Source organism: Amphichorda felina, assembly GCF_050947745.1.
Source record: "Amphichorda felina strain 45539 chromosome Unknown scaffold_8, whole genome shotgun sequence".
Taxonomy (NCBI): domain Eukaryota; kingdom Fungi; phylum Ascomycota; class Sordariomycetes; order Hypocreales; family Bionectriaceae; genus Amphichorda; species Amphichorda felina.
Window position 1 is genome coordinate 2123180 of NW_028145042.1, and position 20253 is coordinate 2143432.

Below are 20253 nucleotides of genomic sequence, written 5' to 3' on the forward strand. Positions count from 1 at the left end.
CGGCAATTCGGTACGGGTATGTCTCTCACGTTTCTCGCGGTCAACTTGGTATTCCGTGCATGATGAACTCAACTGAACCTGACTTTTCGCCAGTGACGATTTCATCGCCTCCTATGATGCCATACCAAGTTACACACCGGCAGCATCAGAGCAACCAGATGACCCGCTACAGGGAATCGATGTCGGTAACACTGCGAACCAACCTCGTCCAGTCATATCAATAGACACCTCGAATCTACTGCCCTTCATCCCTGGGCCCGATGCCTACCAACAGCGGGGCCCATATGAAAGTTCCGTAACGGATCGGCTGTTTACAGTCATCGGCCCTCCCTCTAGCATAGGAGATACATCTAGGTCAGAGTTCGATCTGGACTACTCGCTGGGCTATGGCACGCCGAGTCCCCTGCACACCAGTATCAGCAGCCGAGAAGCGCCACATTTCAGCCCGCCAAATTCGCAATTTCAAATCGACTTCTGGCGACCGCCCGAGACTGAGAGCAGCTATCTTCACCCCGACAGCGAAGGCTTGTCGGACCAAGGCGGCGACGATTTGGTGTTCAATACCTCCGTCTTGCCGGAGAATGGAAATTCGTTCCGTGATTGGAACAACCATAGAACTGGGTACGGGCATACCCTCCCCACTGGGTCGCGGACACCTCAGTGGCCCAATTATGATGGCAGTCTGCCCTCCTTAATGGAACCATATGAACCATATGGCCTAGATGGAGGGAACTTGGGTGGCAACTCTTTCCCAACCTCCCCTGGCTTGGCCTTGACGCCTCCCGTAGACGGAGGGAACTTGAGTGGCAACTCCTTCCCAACCTCCCCTGGCTTGGCCTTGACGTCTCCCCTAGACGGCCCTAGTACTCAACTACCAAGTCCTGCGGGATGCGACTTCGGCATCCAATCCAATACAATGAGCGCGTCGTCTTCCTCTAGGGCTCCCATACAACGAATACGGGGGAACGAGACGCGCCATTTACATCTGGGCCGTTCAACGACACGGAACGATTCCAGACGCCTGAGCATGTCACGCAATCGCCAGCGCTCTCGGTCAAATCCCGGTAGTAGATACACACAGGTGCCTGAATCATTTCCTCAAAACACCCAAAGATCCCCATTACCGCCCACTTTGACAACTGCGGCGAATGACGGCGGGATCAGTAGAGAACCTGCTCGGCAACAAACGCAATTGCCGAAAGGTCCCCGTCGAGGGGGACGAATCAAGCCCATGACGGAACAGCAGAAGGAGCATACTCGCCAGAAGAAGGTGAATTACTCCACTTGCATTCATTGCAGGATTAAAAAAGTCATTGTGAGTACTTGGCTCGAGAGTATAGGCGCCAGCTCGTCGTCTACTATTTGTCTGGTGGTACTTCGCATCGCTGACATTTGACTAGTGTCTTATAGCTGCAGGCTCAGACAAGTGCGATCAATGTTTGAAGGTGGCCAAAAAACACGGGAAACCATGCACTTGCGTCAGAGCGGATTTCTTTGAACTCGTGGCACAAGCGTCCTTGGACTACTACACTAGTATGTTCTCCAAAACCTGCCACCTGCCAGTGGGCAGTGACTAACATATCTTGTATAGCCCAGCATCATATATTCTACCCACGCAGTGACGATAGCGGACTGCGCCGCATTGAAGTCCCGCCTACTATTGATCGCACACGGCTTCTTCAAGAAACTGAGGCCGTAAGCCAGTCTTGGGATGCCATTCGTGTCTCTGTAGGGGAAGACTGGCTCTACGATATCGAGCTGAATAGCTGTCACACCTACCTATCGTCAAAGCTCAGAGGACTAGAGTCCATAAGCTTGTCCGAATTCGTTAACAAGAGCATGCACAAAGACGGCGGCCAATGGCGCCGCTGCGTCCAGTTCCACAATGCTGAGCGGAATGGGCTCGAGGCACTCATCCAGTGTATAGACAAGACTGGTCCACAAACATTCGCTCTGGTTCGCCGCAGCGACGGGGCTCAGCAGAGACTTGACCCAGACGAACCGTCCTCTGAGGGGCCCTTTTATGTCGCGACGATATTGTCACGAATTGTCGGCCGTCGGCTAGAACTTGAAGAATTTAAGAAACTTCAGGGGATATTGACAGGGTCGAGACCCAAGCAGGGCACCACGCCAGAACTGAGCCCGCAGCAGGGTATAACGTCAGAGCTGATGTGGCAACTTGGACGTCTCCTCCTTGCCCTGCGCTGCAAAATTTCGTGCCTGGCACTGCCCAGAGATGGGTATGAGGACATTGATGAGGGGGATGAATTTACCCCCCGCGTCCGCCGAATATGCAAGACGCTGTACTTTTACTTCTTCTTGGACGACCGGCTCAGGAGGTCGACGGGTTTCGCGGCCCCGGAAACCTGGAGCAACTCGTATGCGCATACAGATCCGGGGGGGGTTACTGACGCAAGGTTTCCTACGGATGAGAGTTTTGATGGGTTCGAACGATGGATGCAAGAGGGATAAAAGATTGTCGAGGCGGGTCTTTGGGCACCGTAAGGATCGGATCCACGGGGCTAGAGCGACCCTTCTCCTTTCCCTCGATCTGGCGTTACTGGCTCTCTCTCTCTCCCTTTTTTTCCTTTTTTTTTTTTTTTTTCCTATTTGAACTTTCGTCTTATTTAGTTTCAACTTTGGGACCTATTCTGGGTACACAGATATGGCGCAACAGGGGGCGGGGGTAGACAAGGAACCAGGCCACGACACGATACGAAGTTATGAACCGATACGACAAGGATTTGATTTTAATGATGATGACTCTCGCTTTTACATTAACATGGATCTGCTGCACATTACATACATTTATACATACATCTTTATCCGCAGAACGTTCCTGAAACAATGACAAGATCTACAAGAAGGGTTCATAGACCTTATTCCTGCGACCAAACTTCTTGGTTCGGTGCGCGTCCCTGATGCCCAGCTCAACGGCGCTCCGAGTGGCGCGTCGGGCGTGAGTATCGGCGGCCTTGATATCACCACAGTCTGGCCTCTCGAGCTCGTTGCCAAAGGTATCGACGGTCCAGATAAGGACACCATTGGTCCAGCCAAAGCCCTCGACGACCTCGTACTCGCCACCACCACCGGCCACGTTGGTAGCATTGTCGGTGTACTTTTCAAACATGATTCCAATGTCCTCAGAACCCAGCCCAGGCAGCTGAGGCGTCTCAGACGTGGAACCCCCCGTGGCACGCCACGTGCAGAAGGTACTGTCCAGGTAGCGCTGGCCCAGGCGCAGGGCGAGGTCATGGACGGCCCTGTAGGACGGGTCGTCGGCGCCAAACGTGGGCGGGACGCTCTGCAGACCGGCCATGAGGATGTGCATGAGCGGCGGCCAGACGGAGGGCTGGTCCCACTGCTCGCCGGTGCGGATGTTGGTGGCGGGGATGCCGCCGCGGCGCAGGTCCAGGTAGTCGGCGACGCGCGAGTAGGCGGTCAGCACGGCCAGGGGGTTGGAGCGGAGGTGCTCGGGGGCGGCGCCCGTCCAGAAGGGGTAGAACTGGGCGACGCTGAAGAGGACCTGGGAGCCCTCGGGGGCGGATTTGGTGTCGGCGGGGGAGGAGGCGTCCTCGTCGGCCGGCACGTAGAGGTTCTGGGAGGACGAGGTGAGGTTGTAGTCAAAGTAGCTGAAGTGGGTGTCGTTCCACATGAGGGCGTGGATGGCCTCGGAGCGGTTGGCGGCCAGCTCGGCCCAGGACCCGGCGGCGGCGGCGTCGCCCGTGTCGTTGTAGAAGCGGGAGATGGCCATCTCGTTGGCGTACATGATGGAGTTGAGGTCGACGGGGACGATCTCGCGCGTGTTGAGCGACCGCAGCGGGAAGTAGACGTCGCGGGCGGCGTCCTCGGGGCGCGCAATCCAGCGGGCCGTGTAGTCCCAGCCGGACTCGGCGCCGCTGGCGAGGTTGGCGTACATCCGGGCGACCTGGGAGTCGTTGAGGGCCTCGACCTGCGGGTAGATGATGCCGGACTCGGAGTAGTAGGACTGGTTGCGGGCCGTCTCGTAGTCCTCGCGGTAGGACTCGGGCCGCGGCTGGTTGTTGTCGACGGCGTAGCGGCTGAGGGTGTAGGTGCGCCCGTCGGGGGCCTCGACGGCGACGGAGCGGTTCTCGGTGAAGAAGCGGTGCTCCCTGACGAGCAGGGGCAGGGCGCGGTCGAGGATGGCCGTGTCGTTGGTGTGCTCGATGTAGATGCGCACCATCTGCGACAGCAGCGGCGGCTGGGACCGGTTGAGGTAGTAGATGCGCGCGCCGTTGGGGACGAAGCCGAAGCGGTCGACCAGGTCGAGGAAGTTGTCGATGGTGTCGCGGGCGATGCGGGTGAAGGACCCCCGGGTGCGCAGCAGGCCCTCCAGGATCCAGTACGTGTCCCAGTAGTAGGGCTCGCGGAAGCGACCCCCTGCGACGACAAAGGTGTGGTTGATGGGGATGAAGCTGTTGGGGCAGTCGGAGCAGTTGCTGCCAGGTCCGCGGCCGTAGGTGCGCGTGAGGTCGGGCCAGATGTCGATGACCTTGGAGGTGAACTGGCGCACGACGGGGTCGGAGATGGCATCGAGGAAGACGGGGTCTGTCTCGAGGTCCTCGGGGGGAACCTCCTGAAGCTCGCCGCCGGCCTCGGCGAAGTAGGTGGCGAGGAAGTCATTGAGAGCCGAGTTGTTGGTCAGGGGCTTGTCCAGCTTGTCAAAGGCCTCTTGGATCTCATCCAGCGGTCTGATGGCGGGCCTTGGGAGGGAGGGGGGAGGCGTGTTAGTCACGTCTTCCATGAAACCATGTGTGTATATGCGTGTGGGACTTACATGTCGACAAAGGTCTTGGAGTCGTCAAAGGGGTGGGCCAGCTCAATCTGCTTGAGGATCTCGCCGTGGCAGTAGATGGGCGAGTCGCAGGGGGCCGTGACGCTGCCGTTGGTGTACAGGGCGTGGGCGGCGGTGGCCGACATGGCTGCCAGGGCGGCTTTCCTGAGGGTGGCCATGATGGGATTCACGCGTAGAGGGTGAAAATGAGTGGGAGGGTGGGATGGGCGTTACGGTTCCCATGGGTGAGGGACGCAATTGATATAATAGAGTACAAAATGACAGAATGACAGAATGTACGAATGGATGAATGGCTACGATGATGCCATGACCTGACGCTGCCAGAAGTACAAGATGAGATGTGACCGCATACGGAAGTGATGGAATGACTTGGCACGGTACGTCGGCCTTGGCTCGGTGGGAGAAGCCCGCTTTGGGGAATCCACAGTGTTAACCGTGTGGACCACCGACTCCGGGGATGATGGATCCGTCCGGGGGGTTGTAGATCGCCAATGCCAAGTTTCCATCGTCTAGTATCCGTACTATGTACAGAGTACTACGAGTGGTATTACTACAGAATTAAAAACACCTGCCCTTGCTCATGCTTCTGCAGTAAACTGTCTGCCACCTTAGGCCCTGGATCGTCCATTCTTAACCCCATGCCAAATATTCAACTCCCATGCCTTGATCTAACCATTGCGTCTATCCAGCTGGACGGCAATCCCGAGAGTTGGCGTTCCCCTCCCCCCCGCACACGTGCACAAGCCACCATGGCGGGACGCCAGAAAGCTTCTTGTCGATCAAGATTACGGTGCAGACGAGGCCATGAATGGGTGGGAGAAACTTTGGGGAGAGTGCCATGAGTGCCATGGGTGCCTCCACATTGCCAGCAATTGTCGCTCCCGGCCCGACTATGATAAGCTATCAAGTACGAATTTGATAATAACAATACAGGGGCAGAAAACCATTGTCGAATACTGCGAGTAAAAGGGCATAGACCATGGGAGGAGATTCACCGAGGAGGTTCCAGCGCACAGAGCAGTGAGAGCACCAAGCATCTCCACGAGTCAAGTCCCCTGCAATTAATTACCTACACCCAGTCCAGCCCATCCCTCAGCAGCTGCAACTTGTTCAAGTGCTGCGAGACACGCCAAGAATGGCCAACGTCACGGCGCATCACTGACATCCCGTACCCGTAGATCACGATTCACCAACCTGGAGCAGTGGAGGCTGCCATCGGATTGTCAGTCTCATCGGCATTGCCGCTATCTGCCGGCCAGTTTGCTCATACTTGATCAACATTTCAATTCAGCTCATTCTCCCCCTCCACCAACGCGGCTGTCAAAGATGATAGTGACGACAGAGTTGCACCTCCATCCCAAGGCACAAGCCAAGGTGTTCCAGATTGTCCACATTGTGCCTTTTGCCGAAACCTTGTCGCCCGACTCCCGGATAACCTTGATATAGCGACTTACTTTAAAACTTCTAAACGCCCAGTTTTGAGTTACCAAGCGCGACTCGGGAGGGACGCGGTTCGCGGTAAGGGAAGAAGAACACGCGACACACTCTAAGAACCAAAACTTAATGTTCGCGTCTTCTCCCCAGGCACCCCACTTCCACTCCCCCACCATCTCCATCGCCACCATTCTGCGTGGCTGATCGCGACCAACCGCAACACCACCATTCAATTTTGCTTCTCTGTCACTGAGGAATGGCCCTGTCACTACGAAACTTCCTGGCCACGGCCCGAGCGGCCCTGACTGTCCCAGCCGCTGAGCGCTCGCTGCCATTGACCTTTGTTGTGGGTAACGAGTCCGCAGGTAAGGCCCATGCCCGTCAATCCCATGCTTCGTCCTTAACATCTTTCAGATATCGACTCGATATGCTCCGCCCTCGTCCTCGCCTATCTCCGCACAAACGCCGCTCCCCGAACCCTCCACATCCCCCTCACCAATATTCCCCGGGCCGACCTCGGCCTCCGCACAGAGATGACGGCCGTCCTGCGCCACGCCGGCCTCGCGCCCTCCGACCTCCTCACACTCTGCGACCTGCCTGACCAGCTGCGCCTGGAGGACACCCGCTGGCTGCTGGTCGACCACAACTCCCTAACTGGCCGCCTCGCCAGGTTCTCGGGCCGTGTGACGGGCTGCATCGACCATCACGCCAACGAGGACGTCGTGCCGCCCGACGCATCTCCAAGGGTCATCGAGCCTTGCGGGAGCTGCATGAGCTTGGTCATCGAGGAGAGCAAGGGCTTGTGGGAGGAGCTGGCTAGCCGTCAAGATGAACCCATCTCTATCACGGAGCAGGCCAACCTGGCCAAGCTAGGACTGGCCGCCATTCTCATCGACACCATCAACCTCACCGCCGAAGCCAAGATCAGGGACAAGGATCGAACGGCGGCCGCATTCCTGGAGAGCAAGCTCCAAGGAGACCCCACCTTCACATCTTCTCTCTTCCATAGCATCAACTCAGTCAAGGAGGACATCTCATCGTTGGGCTTTCGGGACGTCCTGCGCAAGGACTACAAGGAGTGGACCGAGGGCTCCATTCGCATAGGCATCAGCAGCGTGCCCCAGGGCCTGGACTACCTCATCGACGACAAGGCCAAGGGCTCGGCGGACGACTTCGCCGCCGCTGTCAGCAGCTGGGCCAAGGAGAGGACGCTCGACTTGGTCGCCGTCATGACCACCTCAAACCTAGACGGGGAGTTCCGGCGCGATCTGCTCGCCTGGGCGCTGTCTGGCCGTGGGGAGAAGACACTTGCATCATTTGCTGCAGCGAGCAGCCACGAACTGCAGCTGGAGACGTACGCGGGCGGGAGACTGGATGAGGGCGACCGACGAGTCGCGTGGCGGCAGCGGAATCTGGCCGCCAGCAGGAAACAGGTCGCTCCGCTGATTCGAGATGCCGCCAGGCCTGTTTCACTCGAGCTGTAGTTAAACTCGGGTGAAGAACACCAAAGGGCCCTGTCTCCTTCCCTTCGTAGTGCCCTTTGTAGGATCTGGGCCCGAATACAAACCCCATATGGGACTTGCCAAGGTAAGGCTGGGATCCAGGGCAGCAAAATCCCCCTGTGCAGCTTCAACGCGACAAGCTTCAAGCAAAAATATTGGGGGTGGAGCGAGCAAGTCCGACGCATGATACCATAGACTATTAGTACATTACAGATAGTATACACAATAAGTATAGAGCCCTTTGTACACGCCTGGGCACACCAGGCTTCGTGTTCTTACATTAGTTGCCCGTCCCCGGCCTCCCTCCGCCTTGGGTTCCAGGGAAATAATACAACGGTTAACTCTCTGAAGTCCTCCACAAGAATATTCTAAACGCGACCACCAGCATGGATTCGCATGGTCTCAACGTCCCTGAGCATCTTGATGAACTCTCTGTGGGCGAATCTCCGGTGACCCATTCTGTCCAAGCTCCCGACAGGAGGTGGATTGTTCAAGTGATCCTCGGCGGCGGGATCGGCTACTAGGATGCAGGATTTGAGGGCGCGGTATACGCTACCCTGCGGTTTGACGGCGGGGTTCTCCATCACCATCTCGGGATACAGCCACCGCAGGGCTTCGGTGCAGAGCTTGGCGTCCTTGGTGGAGGTCATGATGCGGAACGCCAGCTCGTAGAGCTGGCCCGGGCGGGGCAGTTTGAACTTGGTGGGGTTGCGGAAGGCGTCCCAGAGACGGTCCCAGTCCTGGCGCAGGGCGTAGGCGTTCATGAGCCTGCCAATCTCGTTGATCGTGAGGGGCTCCTGCGTGTCGGTGAGGAGCATCTCGCAGTTCTTCTGAGCTCGTCCTAGCTCTGGCCCGTAAGCCGGGGAGGTGACCAGCGACTCGACGAGGGCGACCAATACTGATCTCGACCGCACCTGGAGTCCCCTCTCATTTCCCGTCTGGAGGAGGAGGTCGATGAGGACAAGACGGTCGTCCGCCGTGGTCCCGGCCGTGACTGGGGCACCCAGGACATCCAGCACGAGCTGCTCCAGCCGGGGTTGATCCATGGGAGCACCCCCGATGAGAACATCTACCAGTCCCTGGCTCCATGTGCTCATGTCCATCCCCTGGCCTTGCTCCTGGGCCGTCTCCGAGGTAGTAGGCACCTCAGATGCCGCCGTCTCGGCCGGGGACTGGAGCCGCCGAGCAGAAGTAGAAAAGTACCGATGCTGCTGCGAGGCCCGCTTCATGGCCTCCCACTGCGACGCTCCCGGGGCGGCATTCAGCTGAAGCTTGGACGCCAGCATCTGGTCCAGCGTGGTGGCGTCGGCCTTCTCGCCCCGGATCTTGGCCTGCTCGGCCAGGTTCCTCCTCAGGATCCCCTCCCACAGCGTCTCTAGGTCGAGCTCCTGGCGCCTCGCCTCCGTCATGCACTGCACCACAATGGTCGTCCCGGACTGCGACACGCCGAACCCAGAAAAGCTCCCGCTCTCGTCGTAGCTGGCCTCCTCGGACGCGGCGCCGTCCTTGGTCCGGAAGTTGACGCACACCCAGCCCGTCGAGATGCCGTTGTCCCCGCCGGGTATCATGGCCGTGTTGTGGCCCATCAGCTTCGCCTTCTTCCTCAGCCGCCGCAGCTTCGTCTTGAGCTCCCCCGCACCGATAAGGCCCTCCGCCCGGGCAGCGACGTTGTAATTCCGTCGCAGCCATCGCACGAAGCGCCCCGAGGAGACGTGCAGGTGCCTCTCGCTGCGCGTCGTCGCGAACAGCATGATCAGGTTGGCGCCTAGGGACGCCGGCGGCTCGAGGTCGCGCAGGTCGAGCATCGTGATGTCGTCGAGACCCATGTCCTCGTGGACGTACTTGAGCATCGGGTCGAGCATCGCCGGCGCGTCCTCGGGGACCTTGGGGAGGGCGGCCTTGTGTTGGCTCGGCGGGTGGCGCGGCGCCTCCTCCTCGAGGAACCAGGGAGCGTCTTCGGGCTCCTCAGCGGCATCCTCCTCGGGAGTTTCATTCTGCAGGTTTGCAGAAGCCTCCTTCCGCTCTGTCGAGAATGGCCTCTGCGCTACCAGCTGCAGTGATTTCCTCTGGGCGGCGTACTGAGGAAACATGCGCATTGCTGGCGTGGAGGAAGTCAGGACTGCCCGGTAAATGGCATGCTGGCAACTGCGACAGCCAAGGGCCGTCAATGCAGGGCGGGCAGCCATGTCGAGCTGAGCGAGAGAATGATTGTTGGTTCTATTAGTTAGATTCCTGACATGACCTCGTCAGGGTCCTCTCGAAAATCGCCATCCAGGGAATCCAGGGTAGTATCCACCTGAGTCGCAACTTTTCCGCGTGGCCACGTGACCGACCAACCAGGAGTGGCTCTCGGGCAGGAAAATCTCATCGGCCCCGCCCGTCTGGGACGTTCCCTCCAGCCAGTCCAGGGCGTTGTAATCGCCGCTGGCAAAAAACTTCGGACGGAGCTTCATCTCCTGGGATCTAAAATCTGCTACGCGATCCCTTATCCTTGTACTTTATACCACTTTTTCTATTCCTTTAATACTTGTATTTTTCTCAATGATCGCGTGGTGATTCGCATCCAACGGCTTTTCTGCTTGTTGGCTTCTCTCCGACTCCGCGATCCTTCTCGCCTCCTTCCATCGCGTCGCCCCGGGCGCGACCTTGCCACGATGATCCCGAGGCATGCTCGCCAGAGCTTGTCAATTCACCGTGCAGCATCCCTCCGAGTATCGCCACGCTCCTATCCGAGGAGTATTCTGTCGCTTCCGCAAGGAGTGACCTCAAAATTAGGCCAAAGATGCGTGGTCACAAGTCACAACCGGCCAGGGAGGCGGAGGTTATCGGACGCAGCTCAGACCCGTATCAGCGGACGTAGCCTCGCCACGGCTGCCGGGGATTTCAACCTCGAAGGCATCCCCTACAACCAGCTCAATGCCTCGACCCTACCGCCTTTCCAAGCGCCCGCGCTTGCGTCGCAAACTTTTCACTCCTTCGATCCGTCGATACCCCTGATCCTACCTGAGCCGAGCGCGCCACGACCAATGACAAGGATGAACAGGGACGGTGTCCCAGGCGACACAGAGGATCTTCTCTCCGTCTTTGATGCCTGCGTTCGCGTCGGCAAACTCGAGCGGGCGGCGCTCGTCCTGAAGCGCATCAATATCATCGGGAGCGTCTCGGACGAGGAGCGCATCGTCCTCCACAACCAGTATCTGCGGGCCTCCCTCCGACAAATTCGCGCCACAAATAACCCCAGTCAAGCTGAATACCTACACAAGTGGTACGAGCTGCAGATCAGGAATAAGGGTCTTCCCCACACTGCCGAAACGGTTGCCTGCATGCTCAAGACCTCGCTGCTCTCCGAACGCGGACAGAGGCTACGACGTCTAGTGAAGCGATACATGGGCATGGCCCCTGGTGAAGCTGGACTCCAGGTCCTCAACATGGCTGACATACTGAGCGGCCAAGACCTCGCCGTCATCACCGAGATTTGCCCCACCTACAACTACGCTGCCGAGCCGGACGAGGTTGAGGACACGCTGGAAGCGCAGGTCGAGGAGGCCAGGGCCGACCCCATTGCGAGCCTGGCAAAGTCAATCCCGGAGCTCCAGTCAACCGAACAACGAGGCGAGGGTCTCGCGACGCTGCGCAAGGGTCTTCAGTTGATCAAGGACATCCAGGACGTCGATATCTCGAAGTTCCCCGCAGCGGATCAGCGCGAAATCCAGCTCCAATTGGAGCGAGATTCCATCAGCTCCGCGATAAGCAGGTGGCGATTGGAGAACAAGGATAGGCAACAACGAGGCATCAATACAGCCATCTCCAAGGGTGCATCCCTTTCAAATCACCTCGCATCATGGCTTGTTTCTATGGAGGCCAGACTCAAGGAGGAGTTCAAGCTGATCGAGGCCTCAGAGCAGAAGACTGTCAAGTCGGATGCTGACTTTGAGCGCTGTTTCTACGGTCCTCTGATTCAGCAGGTTGACCCGGCGCGCCTTGCTGCGGTGACAATCCTCGCCGTTCTCAATATCGGTGCCATTTCTGGCGCAGACAAGGGTGTTGCAGTGAGCAAGCTGGTGTCCAATATTGCCAAGCTCGCCCAGGAAGACATTGCCATGCAGGAAAAGGAAAAGAGCAAGAAGGCCCGTCGAAAGCACAAGGTCCAGTTCAACCCCGGCACCGCCCCACAACCCTCAACACCGTCGGATATCCAAATCATGGACGCCAGCGCATCCGAGCGTACTTTGGAGGCCGGAGTGAAGAAGGCCTGGTCTCTCCAAGCGAGGTCCCAGGTCGGGTCCATCCTGCTAAAAGCTTTAATCGAGAGTGCCAAGATGAAGGTTACTAAGGTCGATCCCCTCTCCATGGAGGAGGTTAGCCAGCATCAACCGGCTTTCACGCACGGCAGCCAGGTGCGCAAGGGAAAGAGGATCGGTGTGCTCCTTTTTAATGGAAACTTGGTGGAACAGCTGAAACGCGAACCGGTTGGCGACTACCTGGCCAAGCATCTCCCCATGGTCGTTGAGCCTAGACCGTGGAAGAGCCTGAACGAGGGCGGATTCCTCGAAAGCAAGACGAGCTTCGTGCGCGTCCAGCCTGGAGACGTCGAGCAGAGACTCTACACCAAAGCGGCCATTAAGTGCGGCGATCTCAAGACCGTCTTCAAGGGCCTGGATGTCCTGGGCAAGACGGCTTGGCGTGTCAACCAGAACGTCCTTAATGTCATGACTGAGGCCTGGAACCGAGGCGCCGAAATCGCAAATATGCCACCTTCAGACCCGAGCTTCCAGACCCCTCCCGAACCAGATGAACCGGATCACTCTGATGCTCACCGAATCTGGGTACGCACAGTCAGGGCCATTGAGAACGAAAAGGCTGCACTCCACTCGCAGCGCTGTTTCATGAATCTCCAACTCGAGATTGCCAGGGCCTTCCGAAACCAAAAACTCTACTTCCCTCACAACATCGACTACCGAGGCCGAGCGTATCCCATCCCGACCTACCTGAACCACATGGGCGCTGACCACACGCGTGGACTGCTCAACTTCGCGGTTGGCAAGGAGCTGGGTTCCAGGGGTCTCCGTTGGCTCAAGATTCACCTGGCCAACGTTTACGGACTGGACAAGGCAAGCTTCGATGAGCGAGAGGCTTTTGCCACGGAGAATGTTGACAACATTATCGACTCGGTCACAAACCCCCTTGACGGGAACCGGTGGTGGTTGAAGGCTGAGGACCCCTGGCAGTGTCTCGGTGCATGCTTCGAGTTGAAGGCCGCACTAGAGCTTCCTGATCCGACCAAGTACGTATCGCATCTTCCAGTGCAACAGGATGGAACGTGCAACGGCCTGCAGCACTATGCCGCACTCGGTGGTGACACCTGGGGTGCCAGGCAAGTCAATCTGGAACCTGGCGAGCGCCCTGCAGACGTCTACTCTGCCGTGGCTGAACTCGTCAAGGAGGCGATTTCGAAGGACTCGGCTGAGGGCAACGCGTTTGCAAAGGCTCTCGAGGGGAAAATTACCCGCAAGGTCGTCAAGCAGACCGTCATGACCAACGTGTACGGTGTCACCTTTGCCGGTGCTAAGAAGCAGGTGTGCAAACAGATTGATGCTCTGTACCCCACACTCGGCCAGGATAATGGGACAAACAATATCACCCTTTCGTCATATGTCGCGAGACAAATCTTCACCGCTCTCGCAACCATGTTCAGGGGAGCTCACGACATCCAGTACTGGCTGGGAGAAACTGGCGGTCGCGTCTGCCGGGCCCTGACGCCTTCCCAGCTCAACCAGATCGCCGAGGAGTTCAAAGCCACCGAGGCCAAGATCAAAGACAGTCCCAGGAAGGGCAGAAGGGTCGTGGCCAGAAGGGGCAAGGCGGGGCTGGACGAACTCACACAGAACTTCCGCTCTACCGTTGTTTGGACGACGCCTCTACGGATGCCCGTCGTGCAGCCGTACCGCAAGGGCACGATGCGGGAGGTGCGCACCTGCCTGCAGTCCCTCTTATATCCGGTCACCGATCAGACAGATCCCGTCAACCGCAAGAAGCAGCTCCAGGGGTTCCCGCCCAACTTCATTCATTCATTGGACGCGAGCCACATGCTGCTTTCGGCACTGAAGTGCCATGAGTCTGACCTGAGCTTTGCCGCTGTCCACGATTCTTTCTGGACTCACGCGGCCGATGTTGATGTGATGAATGGTGTCCTGCGAGACGCCTTTATTCAGATCCACGAGGAAGACGTCGTTGGTCGACTGGCGGCCGAGTTCAAGGCTCGGCACCACGGGTCTCTCTACCTAGCCAACATTGATGCCGATAGCCCAGTAGCAATGAAGATTAAGGATCTCCGAAAGAACAGCAAGCTGTCGCCAAAGGAGGAGCTGCTCCTCGAGCACAAGCGCAACACGCTTCGACTCTCGGGAAATCCTTGGGATCTGGAAGCTGCGAAGCAGATCGTTACCCCTGCGTCCGTGTACGAGGACATGGCAGCCACTGAAGAGGACGTCGCCATCAAGGCAGACGTCATGGAGATCGAGCTTGGTGCCGTTCCCGACGCCGCGGAGGAGTATGCAATGGAATTGGACTCCTTGAAGGAGGACGAGGATGATCTGGATGCCGCAGCTGCATCAGATTCCACCCCCGCAAAGAAGGTCACCAAGACCGTCGAAGTCTGGTTGCCCCTGACCATTCCCGATATTCCCAAGAAGGTATGCTTTTCTCCGTAACAGTCCGATTCGAAAAGCAACATGCTAACTTACGCTCCCAGGGTGACTTTGACGTCAGGAGACTGAAGGAAAGTAAATACTTCTTCTCCTAAAGCACTTACGATGTTCCCGACATTTCGATGTACTACTACGGCTACCCACCTACCACTGGATAGCCCAACGCTCTTCATACTTCGGCGCAGCGGGCGGGGGCGGTGTGTTACTTCTTTTTTTTCACATGCATTTTCACGGCGTTGACTTCATGTCTGGTTGGGCGCGTCGACGCTGGGACAGGCGCACGCGCAGCCAAAAAAACCAAAAGGCAAACAGGCATTGAGCCTGCCTTTGCATCTGCCGTTATGGGACGGAAATCTCGATCCTATTTTTTTTTTAGGATTCTACATCTGTTGGGAATCTTGTACCATGTATAATGTATATATAGCAGAGGCGCAGCAGGCGTGACTTGCACTTTTTAACAGTGTACAAAATATGAGAATAGATTAGGACGATGGGTGGATGGATGTCTAGAAAAGAAAAGATACAAATGACTCCAAATCATAATTCGTTGCAAGGTGACAAGGTACACGTGCTTAAGATTTATCTCCATTGAGAACTCTGCTTATATAGCCGCTGTATGAAGTTCTATCTCTACAAAGCAGGTCTATGAGGTATCCGTCTATCGCACAACAGCATCCTTGAGGCTCTTGACGGTGCAGACACCGCCACTCTCAGTGACGAGCTTGCCGATATCCTTCTTGCCCAGCTGCTCAACAGCACTGGCGTCAAAGGCGACCTCGAGGGAATCGGTAGTGGTGAAGCCGGGCTGGAAAGTCTCCCAGATCTTCTTCTTGGGGTTGAGCTGGCCCTCGGGCTTTCCATCCCAGCCCTGGAAGAAGACTTTCTCGCCAGCCTTGGCGCCCTCGGGTGGGCTGACGAGCTCGACGGGGCCCTTGTGCTCGTCGACCTCCCCCTCCTTGAGACGCGGGGACGCGGCGAGGACCATGGCGGACGACTTGATGCCGCGCATCTTGACGGGCTTGAGGTTGCAGACGACAACCACCTTGCGGCCCTGCATCTCCTCGAGGGGGATGAGGCCGTTGAGGCCGGAGCAGACGGTGCGGCAGACCTGGCCCTCGTACTCGGTTGTGTCGTCGCTGGCGGGGTCACCCATGGCAATGGTGGAGACGTAGAGAGAGTCGGCATCGGGGTGGTTGACGGCCTTGAGAATGTGGCCGACACGGAGGTCGATGAGCGCAGGAGTCAGGGGCGCGGGAGCGGGGGCCGGCTTCTGCTGCTTGGGGGCCTTCTCCTTCTTCTCCTTCTTCTTGCCCTCGCCACCAGCGACGGCGGCCTTGGCCTCGGAGGCCTTCTCCTTGACCTTCTCCTTGGTGCGGTCCACGAGGGTCGTCTCCTTGCCACCGTTGGCGGCGGCAGCGGCGGCGGCCTTCTCCTTCTTTAAACGCTCCTTCTCGGCCTTGGCGTCGACGGGCTTCTTGACGAAGCGGACGTCATCCTGGTCGACCTTGACCTTGTCGGCGTCGGCGACAGTGAGGCCGAACTGGGGTGAGTTCTGGACAAAGTCGAGGTGGCGGACAATGTGGGGGCGGCCGGTCTCGCCGGAGCGCTCATCGGGAGACCAGGCGGCGACGAGGGGCTTGAGGGTGTCGTAGATGGCGACGTCGGCCTTGCTGGGCTTGGCGCCGAGGAGGGTGGTGCGGGAGGACAGGTGGGCGTTGAGGGTGTCGAGGATGGGGCTGCGGTCGGCATCAGCGGCCTTGAGGCGCTCCGAGGTGGTGAGCCACTGCTGGATCTCAGCCTCCTCGGTGGGGGAGTAGGTCTGGGAGTCGAGGGCAGACATGATAGCTGCAGAGGGAGAGAATGTGCTGGTAAAGCGGGTGGTGGAGGCGAGGCGCCGTGGAAGAAGACTGCGTAGGGGTAGCAGTTTTGCGGTGTGATGGCGAGTCGTTGTTCGCCTTTGGTAACGAGGGAAGCTAAGACCGAAAAGTCGCAAGTTTGGAAGCTGTGTTGTTGTGGTGAAGTGGGAGAAGGGATGGGGCGATCCCGCGATGGCGGGGTCCAAGTTTTGGAGGGGAAAATTTGCAGTGCCTGGCCAACCCCTCCATCGCTGCATTACTCCCTCCCTTCTCCAAGCCATTGACTTTCGAGTCAGGGAGTACCGGCCTGTACCACTCATCATGTAGGTAGGTATATGGAATCTTTCCTGATACACGGAGTTCTCGTCATGAATTGATTATTTAGATTTGGTCGTCCGTTTGCATATCTACTTTTCGTTCGGTATTGACAATCGATATTAGAATGAAGAGTGCCAATCATTCCCACAGTGTTCAACCGTCTCGCAGATTCACCATTCATGTCTTCATGGCCCACGATGACAGACTCGCAATGGAGGGTGGCATTGCATTGAGATTGGTAGTTGCAACTAACTCACCTAGTTAGTTCATTGCTACGGATATCCTTCTAGGCTGGCTTCTCTTCACAAAACCCTAAATGTACGCCAGACGGGAGGCTTGGAGAAGTGGCGGAGGTCCAGGGTAGGCATCGAGACCCGTGACTGCGCGCGTCAATGCGCGTCATTGGAAGGCGGAATTAAATTGATTTTCTGGCTGGGGACGCGCCTGGTCGCGTTCTACCCATTGCCATGTACCATCGGCTCCGAGGGAATCGTCTGCTCTGGAGGCTGTTCTCAGCCTCGCATTGATTCTCAGCCGTGTCTGCTGTTCTTTTTTAAGTCATCGGCGACTATTTCTGGCATTGCGAATTCTCCCGCGTTTTCCGCCCTTGTATTCTTTGCTTTTTCTTCCGCGCCCTTCTCGACGACATCATCGAAATTCACGATCTCCAACCAAGCGCGAACCAACCTGTACCAGGGTGCACGCTCTGCTCTCCCTCACCCAACCTGTCGCATTTACTGTAATTTTCCCCCAGTTGCAGTATAATACTTTGCGACGACTTCCACGGTTTCCGGATATTATGGATCTGTCGTCGTCGTCAGATGTAGAGTCCATCATGTCGCCAACCCGCATTCCCACGAGCGCCCCCAGTTCGCCACCGCCCTCGAAGCCCACATCCCCAGAGAAGTCGAAGAAAGACGAAGGGTTGACCGAGGACAGCATTGCAAAGGAAGAAGAGGCAGCAAGACTCGCCAATAAAGAGGCAGAAGAAAAGCAGCGCCAGGCGCTGCAGCGCAAGCGCAAGACTAAGAAGAAGGTAGAAACCAAGGCTGAGAGGGAGGCCAAGGCCCGCGAGCTCGATGAACTTCTCATGAAGAGCGCCGCCTTCAGTGATATTCTTACAAAGAAGACTCAGGTCCTGGGTCGCGTCGGCAGCAGCCTCGATGGCAAGTCGCTGGGTGAACACAACCTCGAAATGGCCAAACAACCCAAGTGCATGGTTGGCGGCACTATGCGCGACTACCAGCTCGAAGGCCTGACATGGATGTTCGAGATCTGCTCCCAGGGTATGAGTGGCATCCTGGCCGATGAAATGGGCCTGGGCAAGACTGTCCAGACCATTTCCTTGATCGCGCTGTTGCGGGAACAGGAGGAGTACCTTGGCCCCCATCTCATTGTCGCTCCTCTTAGTACCTTGTCGAATTGGATGGATGAGTTCCACAAATGGGTCCCGTCTATTCCAGTCGTTATGTTCCATGGGACCAAGACTGATCGCGAGAATATCTTCCACACCAAGATGATGAGGAACCTCAAGGGTGGGCGCCCGACTAAGAAGTTCCCCGTCGTCTGCACGTCGTACGAAATGGTCTTGAGAGAGCAAGCGAACCTTTCCAAGATCAACTGGGAGTTCATCATCATCGTGAGTTTTCGCCTCATTTTTGATGCAAGCGGTAGCACTAACTGAGCCATTCCCAGGACGAAGGGCACCGTATGAAGAATGCCGAGGCGAAGCTCTTCCAGCAGCTCCGCCAGTTCTCCTCTGCAACGAGGCTGCTCATCACAGGAACCCCCCTTCAAAACAATCTTAAGGAACTGTGGTCGCTGCTCCATTTCTTGCTACCCACAATCTTCACGGATTGGGACGCCTTCGAATCCTGGTTTGATTTCTCTGACCTCGAAGACGAGAAGGGCACCGAGGAGTTCCTTGGCGATCAGATGAAGCAGAATCTCGTCAAGAAGATCCATCTCATCTTACAACCGCTTCTGCTTCGGCGTATCAAGCAAGACGTGGCCGCATACCTCCCCAGGAAGCGAGAATATGTCCTATTTGCCCCGATGAGCAGGGAACAGACCGATCTGTACAATGTCATCAGCAACAAGAATATTGATACAAGGGCATATCTGGAGAACAAGGTAGTGGAGAAGATTACAAACTCAACCGCCTCTCGACGATCTAGCCGGAGTTCTTCTTCAAGGTCCAGTAGCGCTGCCCCAGCGTCAAAAGCCAAGGCAACTTCTGAGACCTCTAAGTCTCTACCCATACGAGAGAGCCCACGCAAGCAGAAGGTGGCGGAGGAGTGTGGGACGCCCGCACCCAACGCCTTCAGTCTTATGATGGGTAAACGTGGCAGAGGAAGGCCACCCAAGAACTCTCCTAAGCAGGTGGAAGAAGCAGTTGTTACGCCCCAGCAAGATGGGAAGCGGAAAACGCATCCAACGTCGACTTCGCCGGCGCCCAAGAGTACGAGGTCAAGTCGGCATTCCACTCCTAGTAGCGTCCGTAGTCGTCCGCGCAAGTCGCGCACGTACAAGGAGGCTGACTCGGATGAGGAGAAGATGTCCGATGACGAGTTTGAAGCCAAGCTGGCAGATGAGATGGGTGAGGATGAAGATGGGTCGACTGACGTCTCTCTGTCCCTCGAGGAGATGGAGAGAGCGGAGACCCTCGACCTGGCGAGTGAGTTACCCCCAATTATTGAAACCAGCCTGAAGAATTGTGGCATGCTAACGTGTCTACAGAAAAGCAAGTCGCTCGGAAGAAGCTGGGCAACCCTCTCGCCCAGCTGCGTCTGGTGTGCAATAGCCCCCATAACTTCTATAACCCCTGGGCGACGGCGACAGACCTTCCCGTCGACGAGTCCATCGTCACAGCCTCGGGAAAGATGCTAATGCTCGATCGCCTGCTGCCTGCGCTCTTTTCCGAGGGCCACAAGGTCCTCATTTTCTCGCAGTTTACCACACAGCTTGACATTCTTGAGGACTACTGCTGTGAGCTTCGTGGCTGGAAGGCCTGCCGCATCGACGGGTCCGTCTCACAGGATAGCCGGCGCGAGCAGATTAAGGCCTTCAACGAGGACGACGAGTACAAGATCTTCCTCCTATCGACCCGTGCTGGTGGCCAGGGCATCAATCTTGCCTCTGCCGACACCGTCATCCTATTTGACTCCGACTTCAACCCCCAGCAAGATCTACAGGCACAGGATCGCTGCCACCGCATCGGGCAGACCCGGCCCGTCATTGTATACCGCCTCGCCACCAAGGGCACTGTCGAGGAGACGCTCCTCACCTCGGCCGACGCCAAGCGGCGCCTCGAGAAGCTCGTCATCCAGAAGGGCACCTTCCGCACCATGGGCCAGAAGATGGACCAGCGCGAGGACTTCGACGTCGACACCCTGCGCGCCCTGCTCCTTAGGGACGGACAGGTCTACAGGACATCGGGTGGCGACGAGGTCCTCAGCGATGCGGACCTCCGCGTGCTGTGCGACCGCAGCGAGGAGGCGTATGAGAAGGCTGCGAGCGGCGAGGGCGATGCGGATGGGTATCGTGTTGTGGAGACGGGGGCAGATTCGATACAGATGGCGAGAAAGGGGTGAGAAATTAGGTTGGATGTTGGATGTTTG

General features: G+C 57.3%; 6 protein-coding genes across 6 annotated transcripts; 3 read left to right on the plus strand and 3 right to left on the minus strand.

Annotated features, from left to right (window-relative positions):
- Nucleotides 1-2857: 2857 nt before the first annotated feature.
- On the minus strand, nt 2858-4974 carry ACO1O0_008330 (Six-hairpin glycosidase-like protein; the record flags this gene model as incomplete). Its single annotated transcript, XM_083197694.1, has 2 exons — nt 2858-4724; nt 4799-4974. 2 exons carry the CDS (start codon nt 4972-4974, stop codon nt 2858-2860), a joined length of 2043 nt encoding a protein of 680 aa, XP_083047162.1.
- A 1532-nt stretch (nt 4975-6506) lies between these two features.
- Nucleotides 6507-7734, plus strand: PPX1 (exopolyphosphatase; the record flags this gene model as incomplete). The annotated part of the gene is made up of 2 exons (XM_083197695.1): nt 6507-6615; nt 6665-7734. 2 exons carry the CDS (start codon nt 6507-6509, stop codon nt 7732-7734), a joined length of 1179 nt encoding a protein of 392 aa, XP_083047163.1.
- A 386-nt stretch (nt 7735-8120) lies between these two features.
- Nucleotides 8121-9848, minus strand: ATP25 (uncharacterized protein; the record flags this gene model as incomplete). The annotated part of the gene is made up of 1 exon (XM_083197696.1): nt 8121-9848. One exon carries the CDS (start codon nt 9846-9848, stop codon nt 8121-8123), a length of 1728 nt encoding a protein of 575 aa, XP_083047164.1.
- Nucleotides 9849-10778: 930 nt separating this feature from the next.
- Nucleotides 10779-14554, plus strand: RPO41 (DNA-directed RNA polymerase; the record flags this gene model as incomplete). The annotated part of the gene is made up of 2 exons (XM_083197697.1): nt 10779-14444; nt 14504-14554. 2 exons carry the CDS (start codon nt 10779-10781, stop codon nt 14552-14554), a joined length of 3717 nt encoding a protein of 1238 aa, XP_083047165.1.
- A 563-nt stretch (nt 14555-15117) lies between these two features.
- On the minus strand, nt 15118-16299 carry ARC1 (glutathione S-transferase C-terminal domain-containing protein; the record flags this gene model as incomplete). The annotated part of the gene is made up of 1 exon (XM_083197698.1): nt 15118-16299. The coding sequence occupies one exon, from the start codon at nt 16297-16299 to the stop codon at nt 15118-15120; it is 1182 nt and encodes a 393-aa protein (XP_083047166.1).
- A 1169-nt stretch (nt 16300-17468) lies between these two features.
- On the plus strand, nt 17469-20226 carry IRC5 (SNF2 family N-terminal domain-containing protein; the record flags this gene model as incomplete). Its single annotated transcript, XM_083197699.1, has 3 exons — nt 17469-18272; nt 18329-19310; nt 19373-20226. The coding sequence occupies 3 exons, from the start codon at nt 17469-17471 to the stop codon at nt 20224-20226; spliced, it is 2640 nt and encodes an 879-aa protein (XP_083047167.1).
- Between the last annotated feature and the right edge of the window lie 27 nt (nt 20227-20253).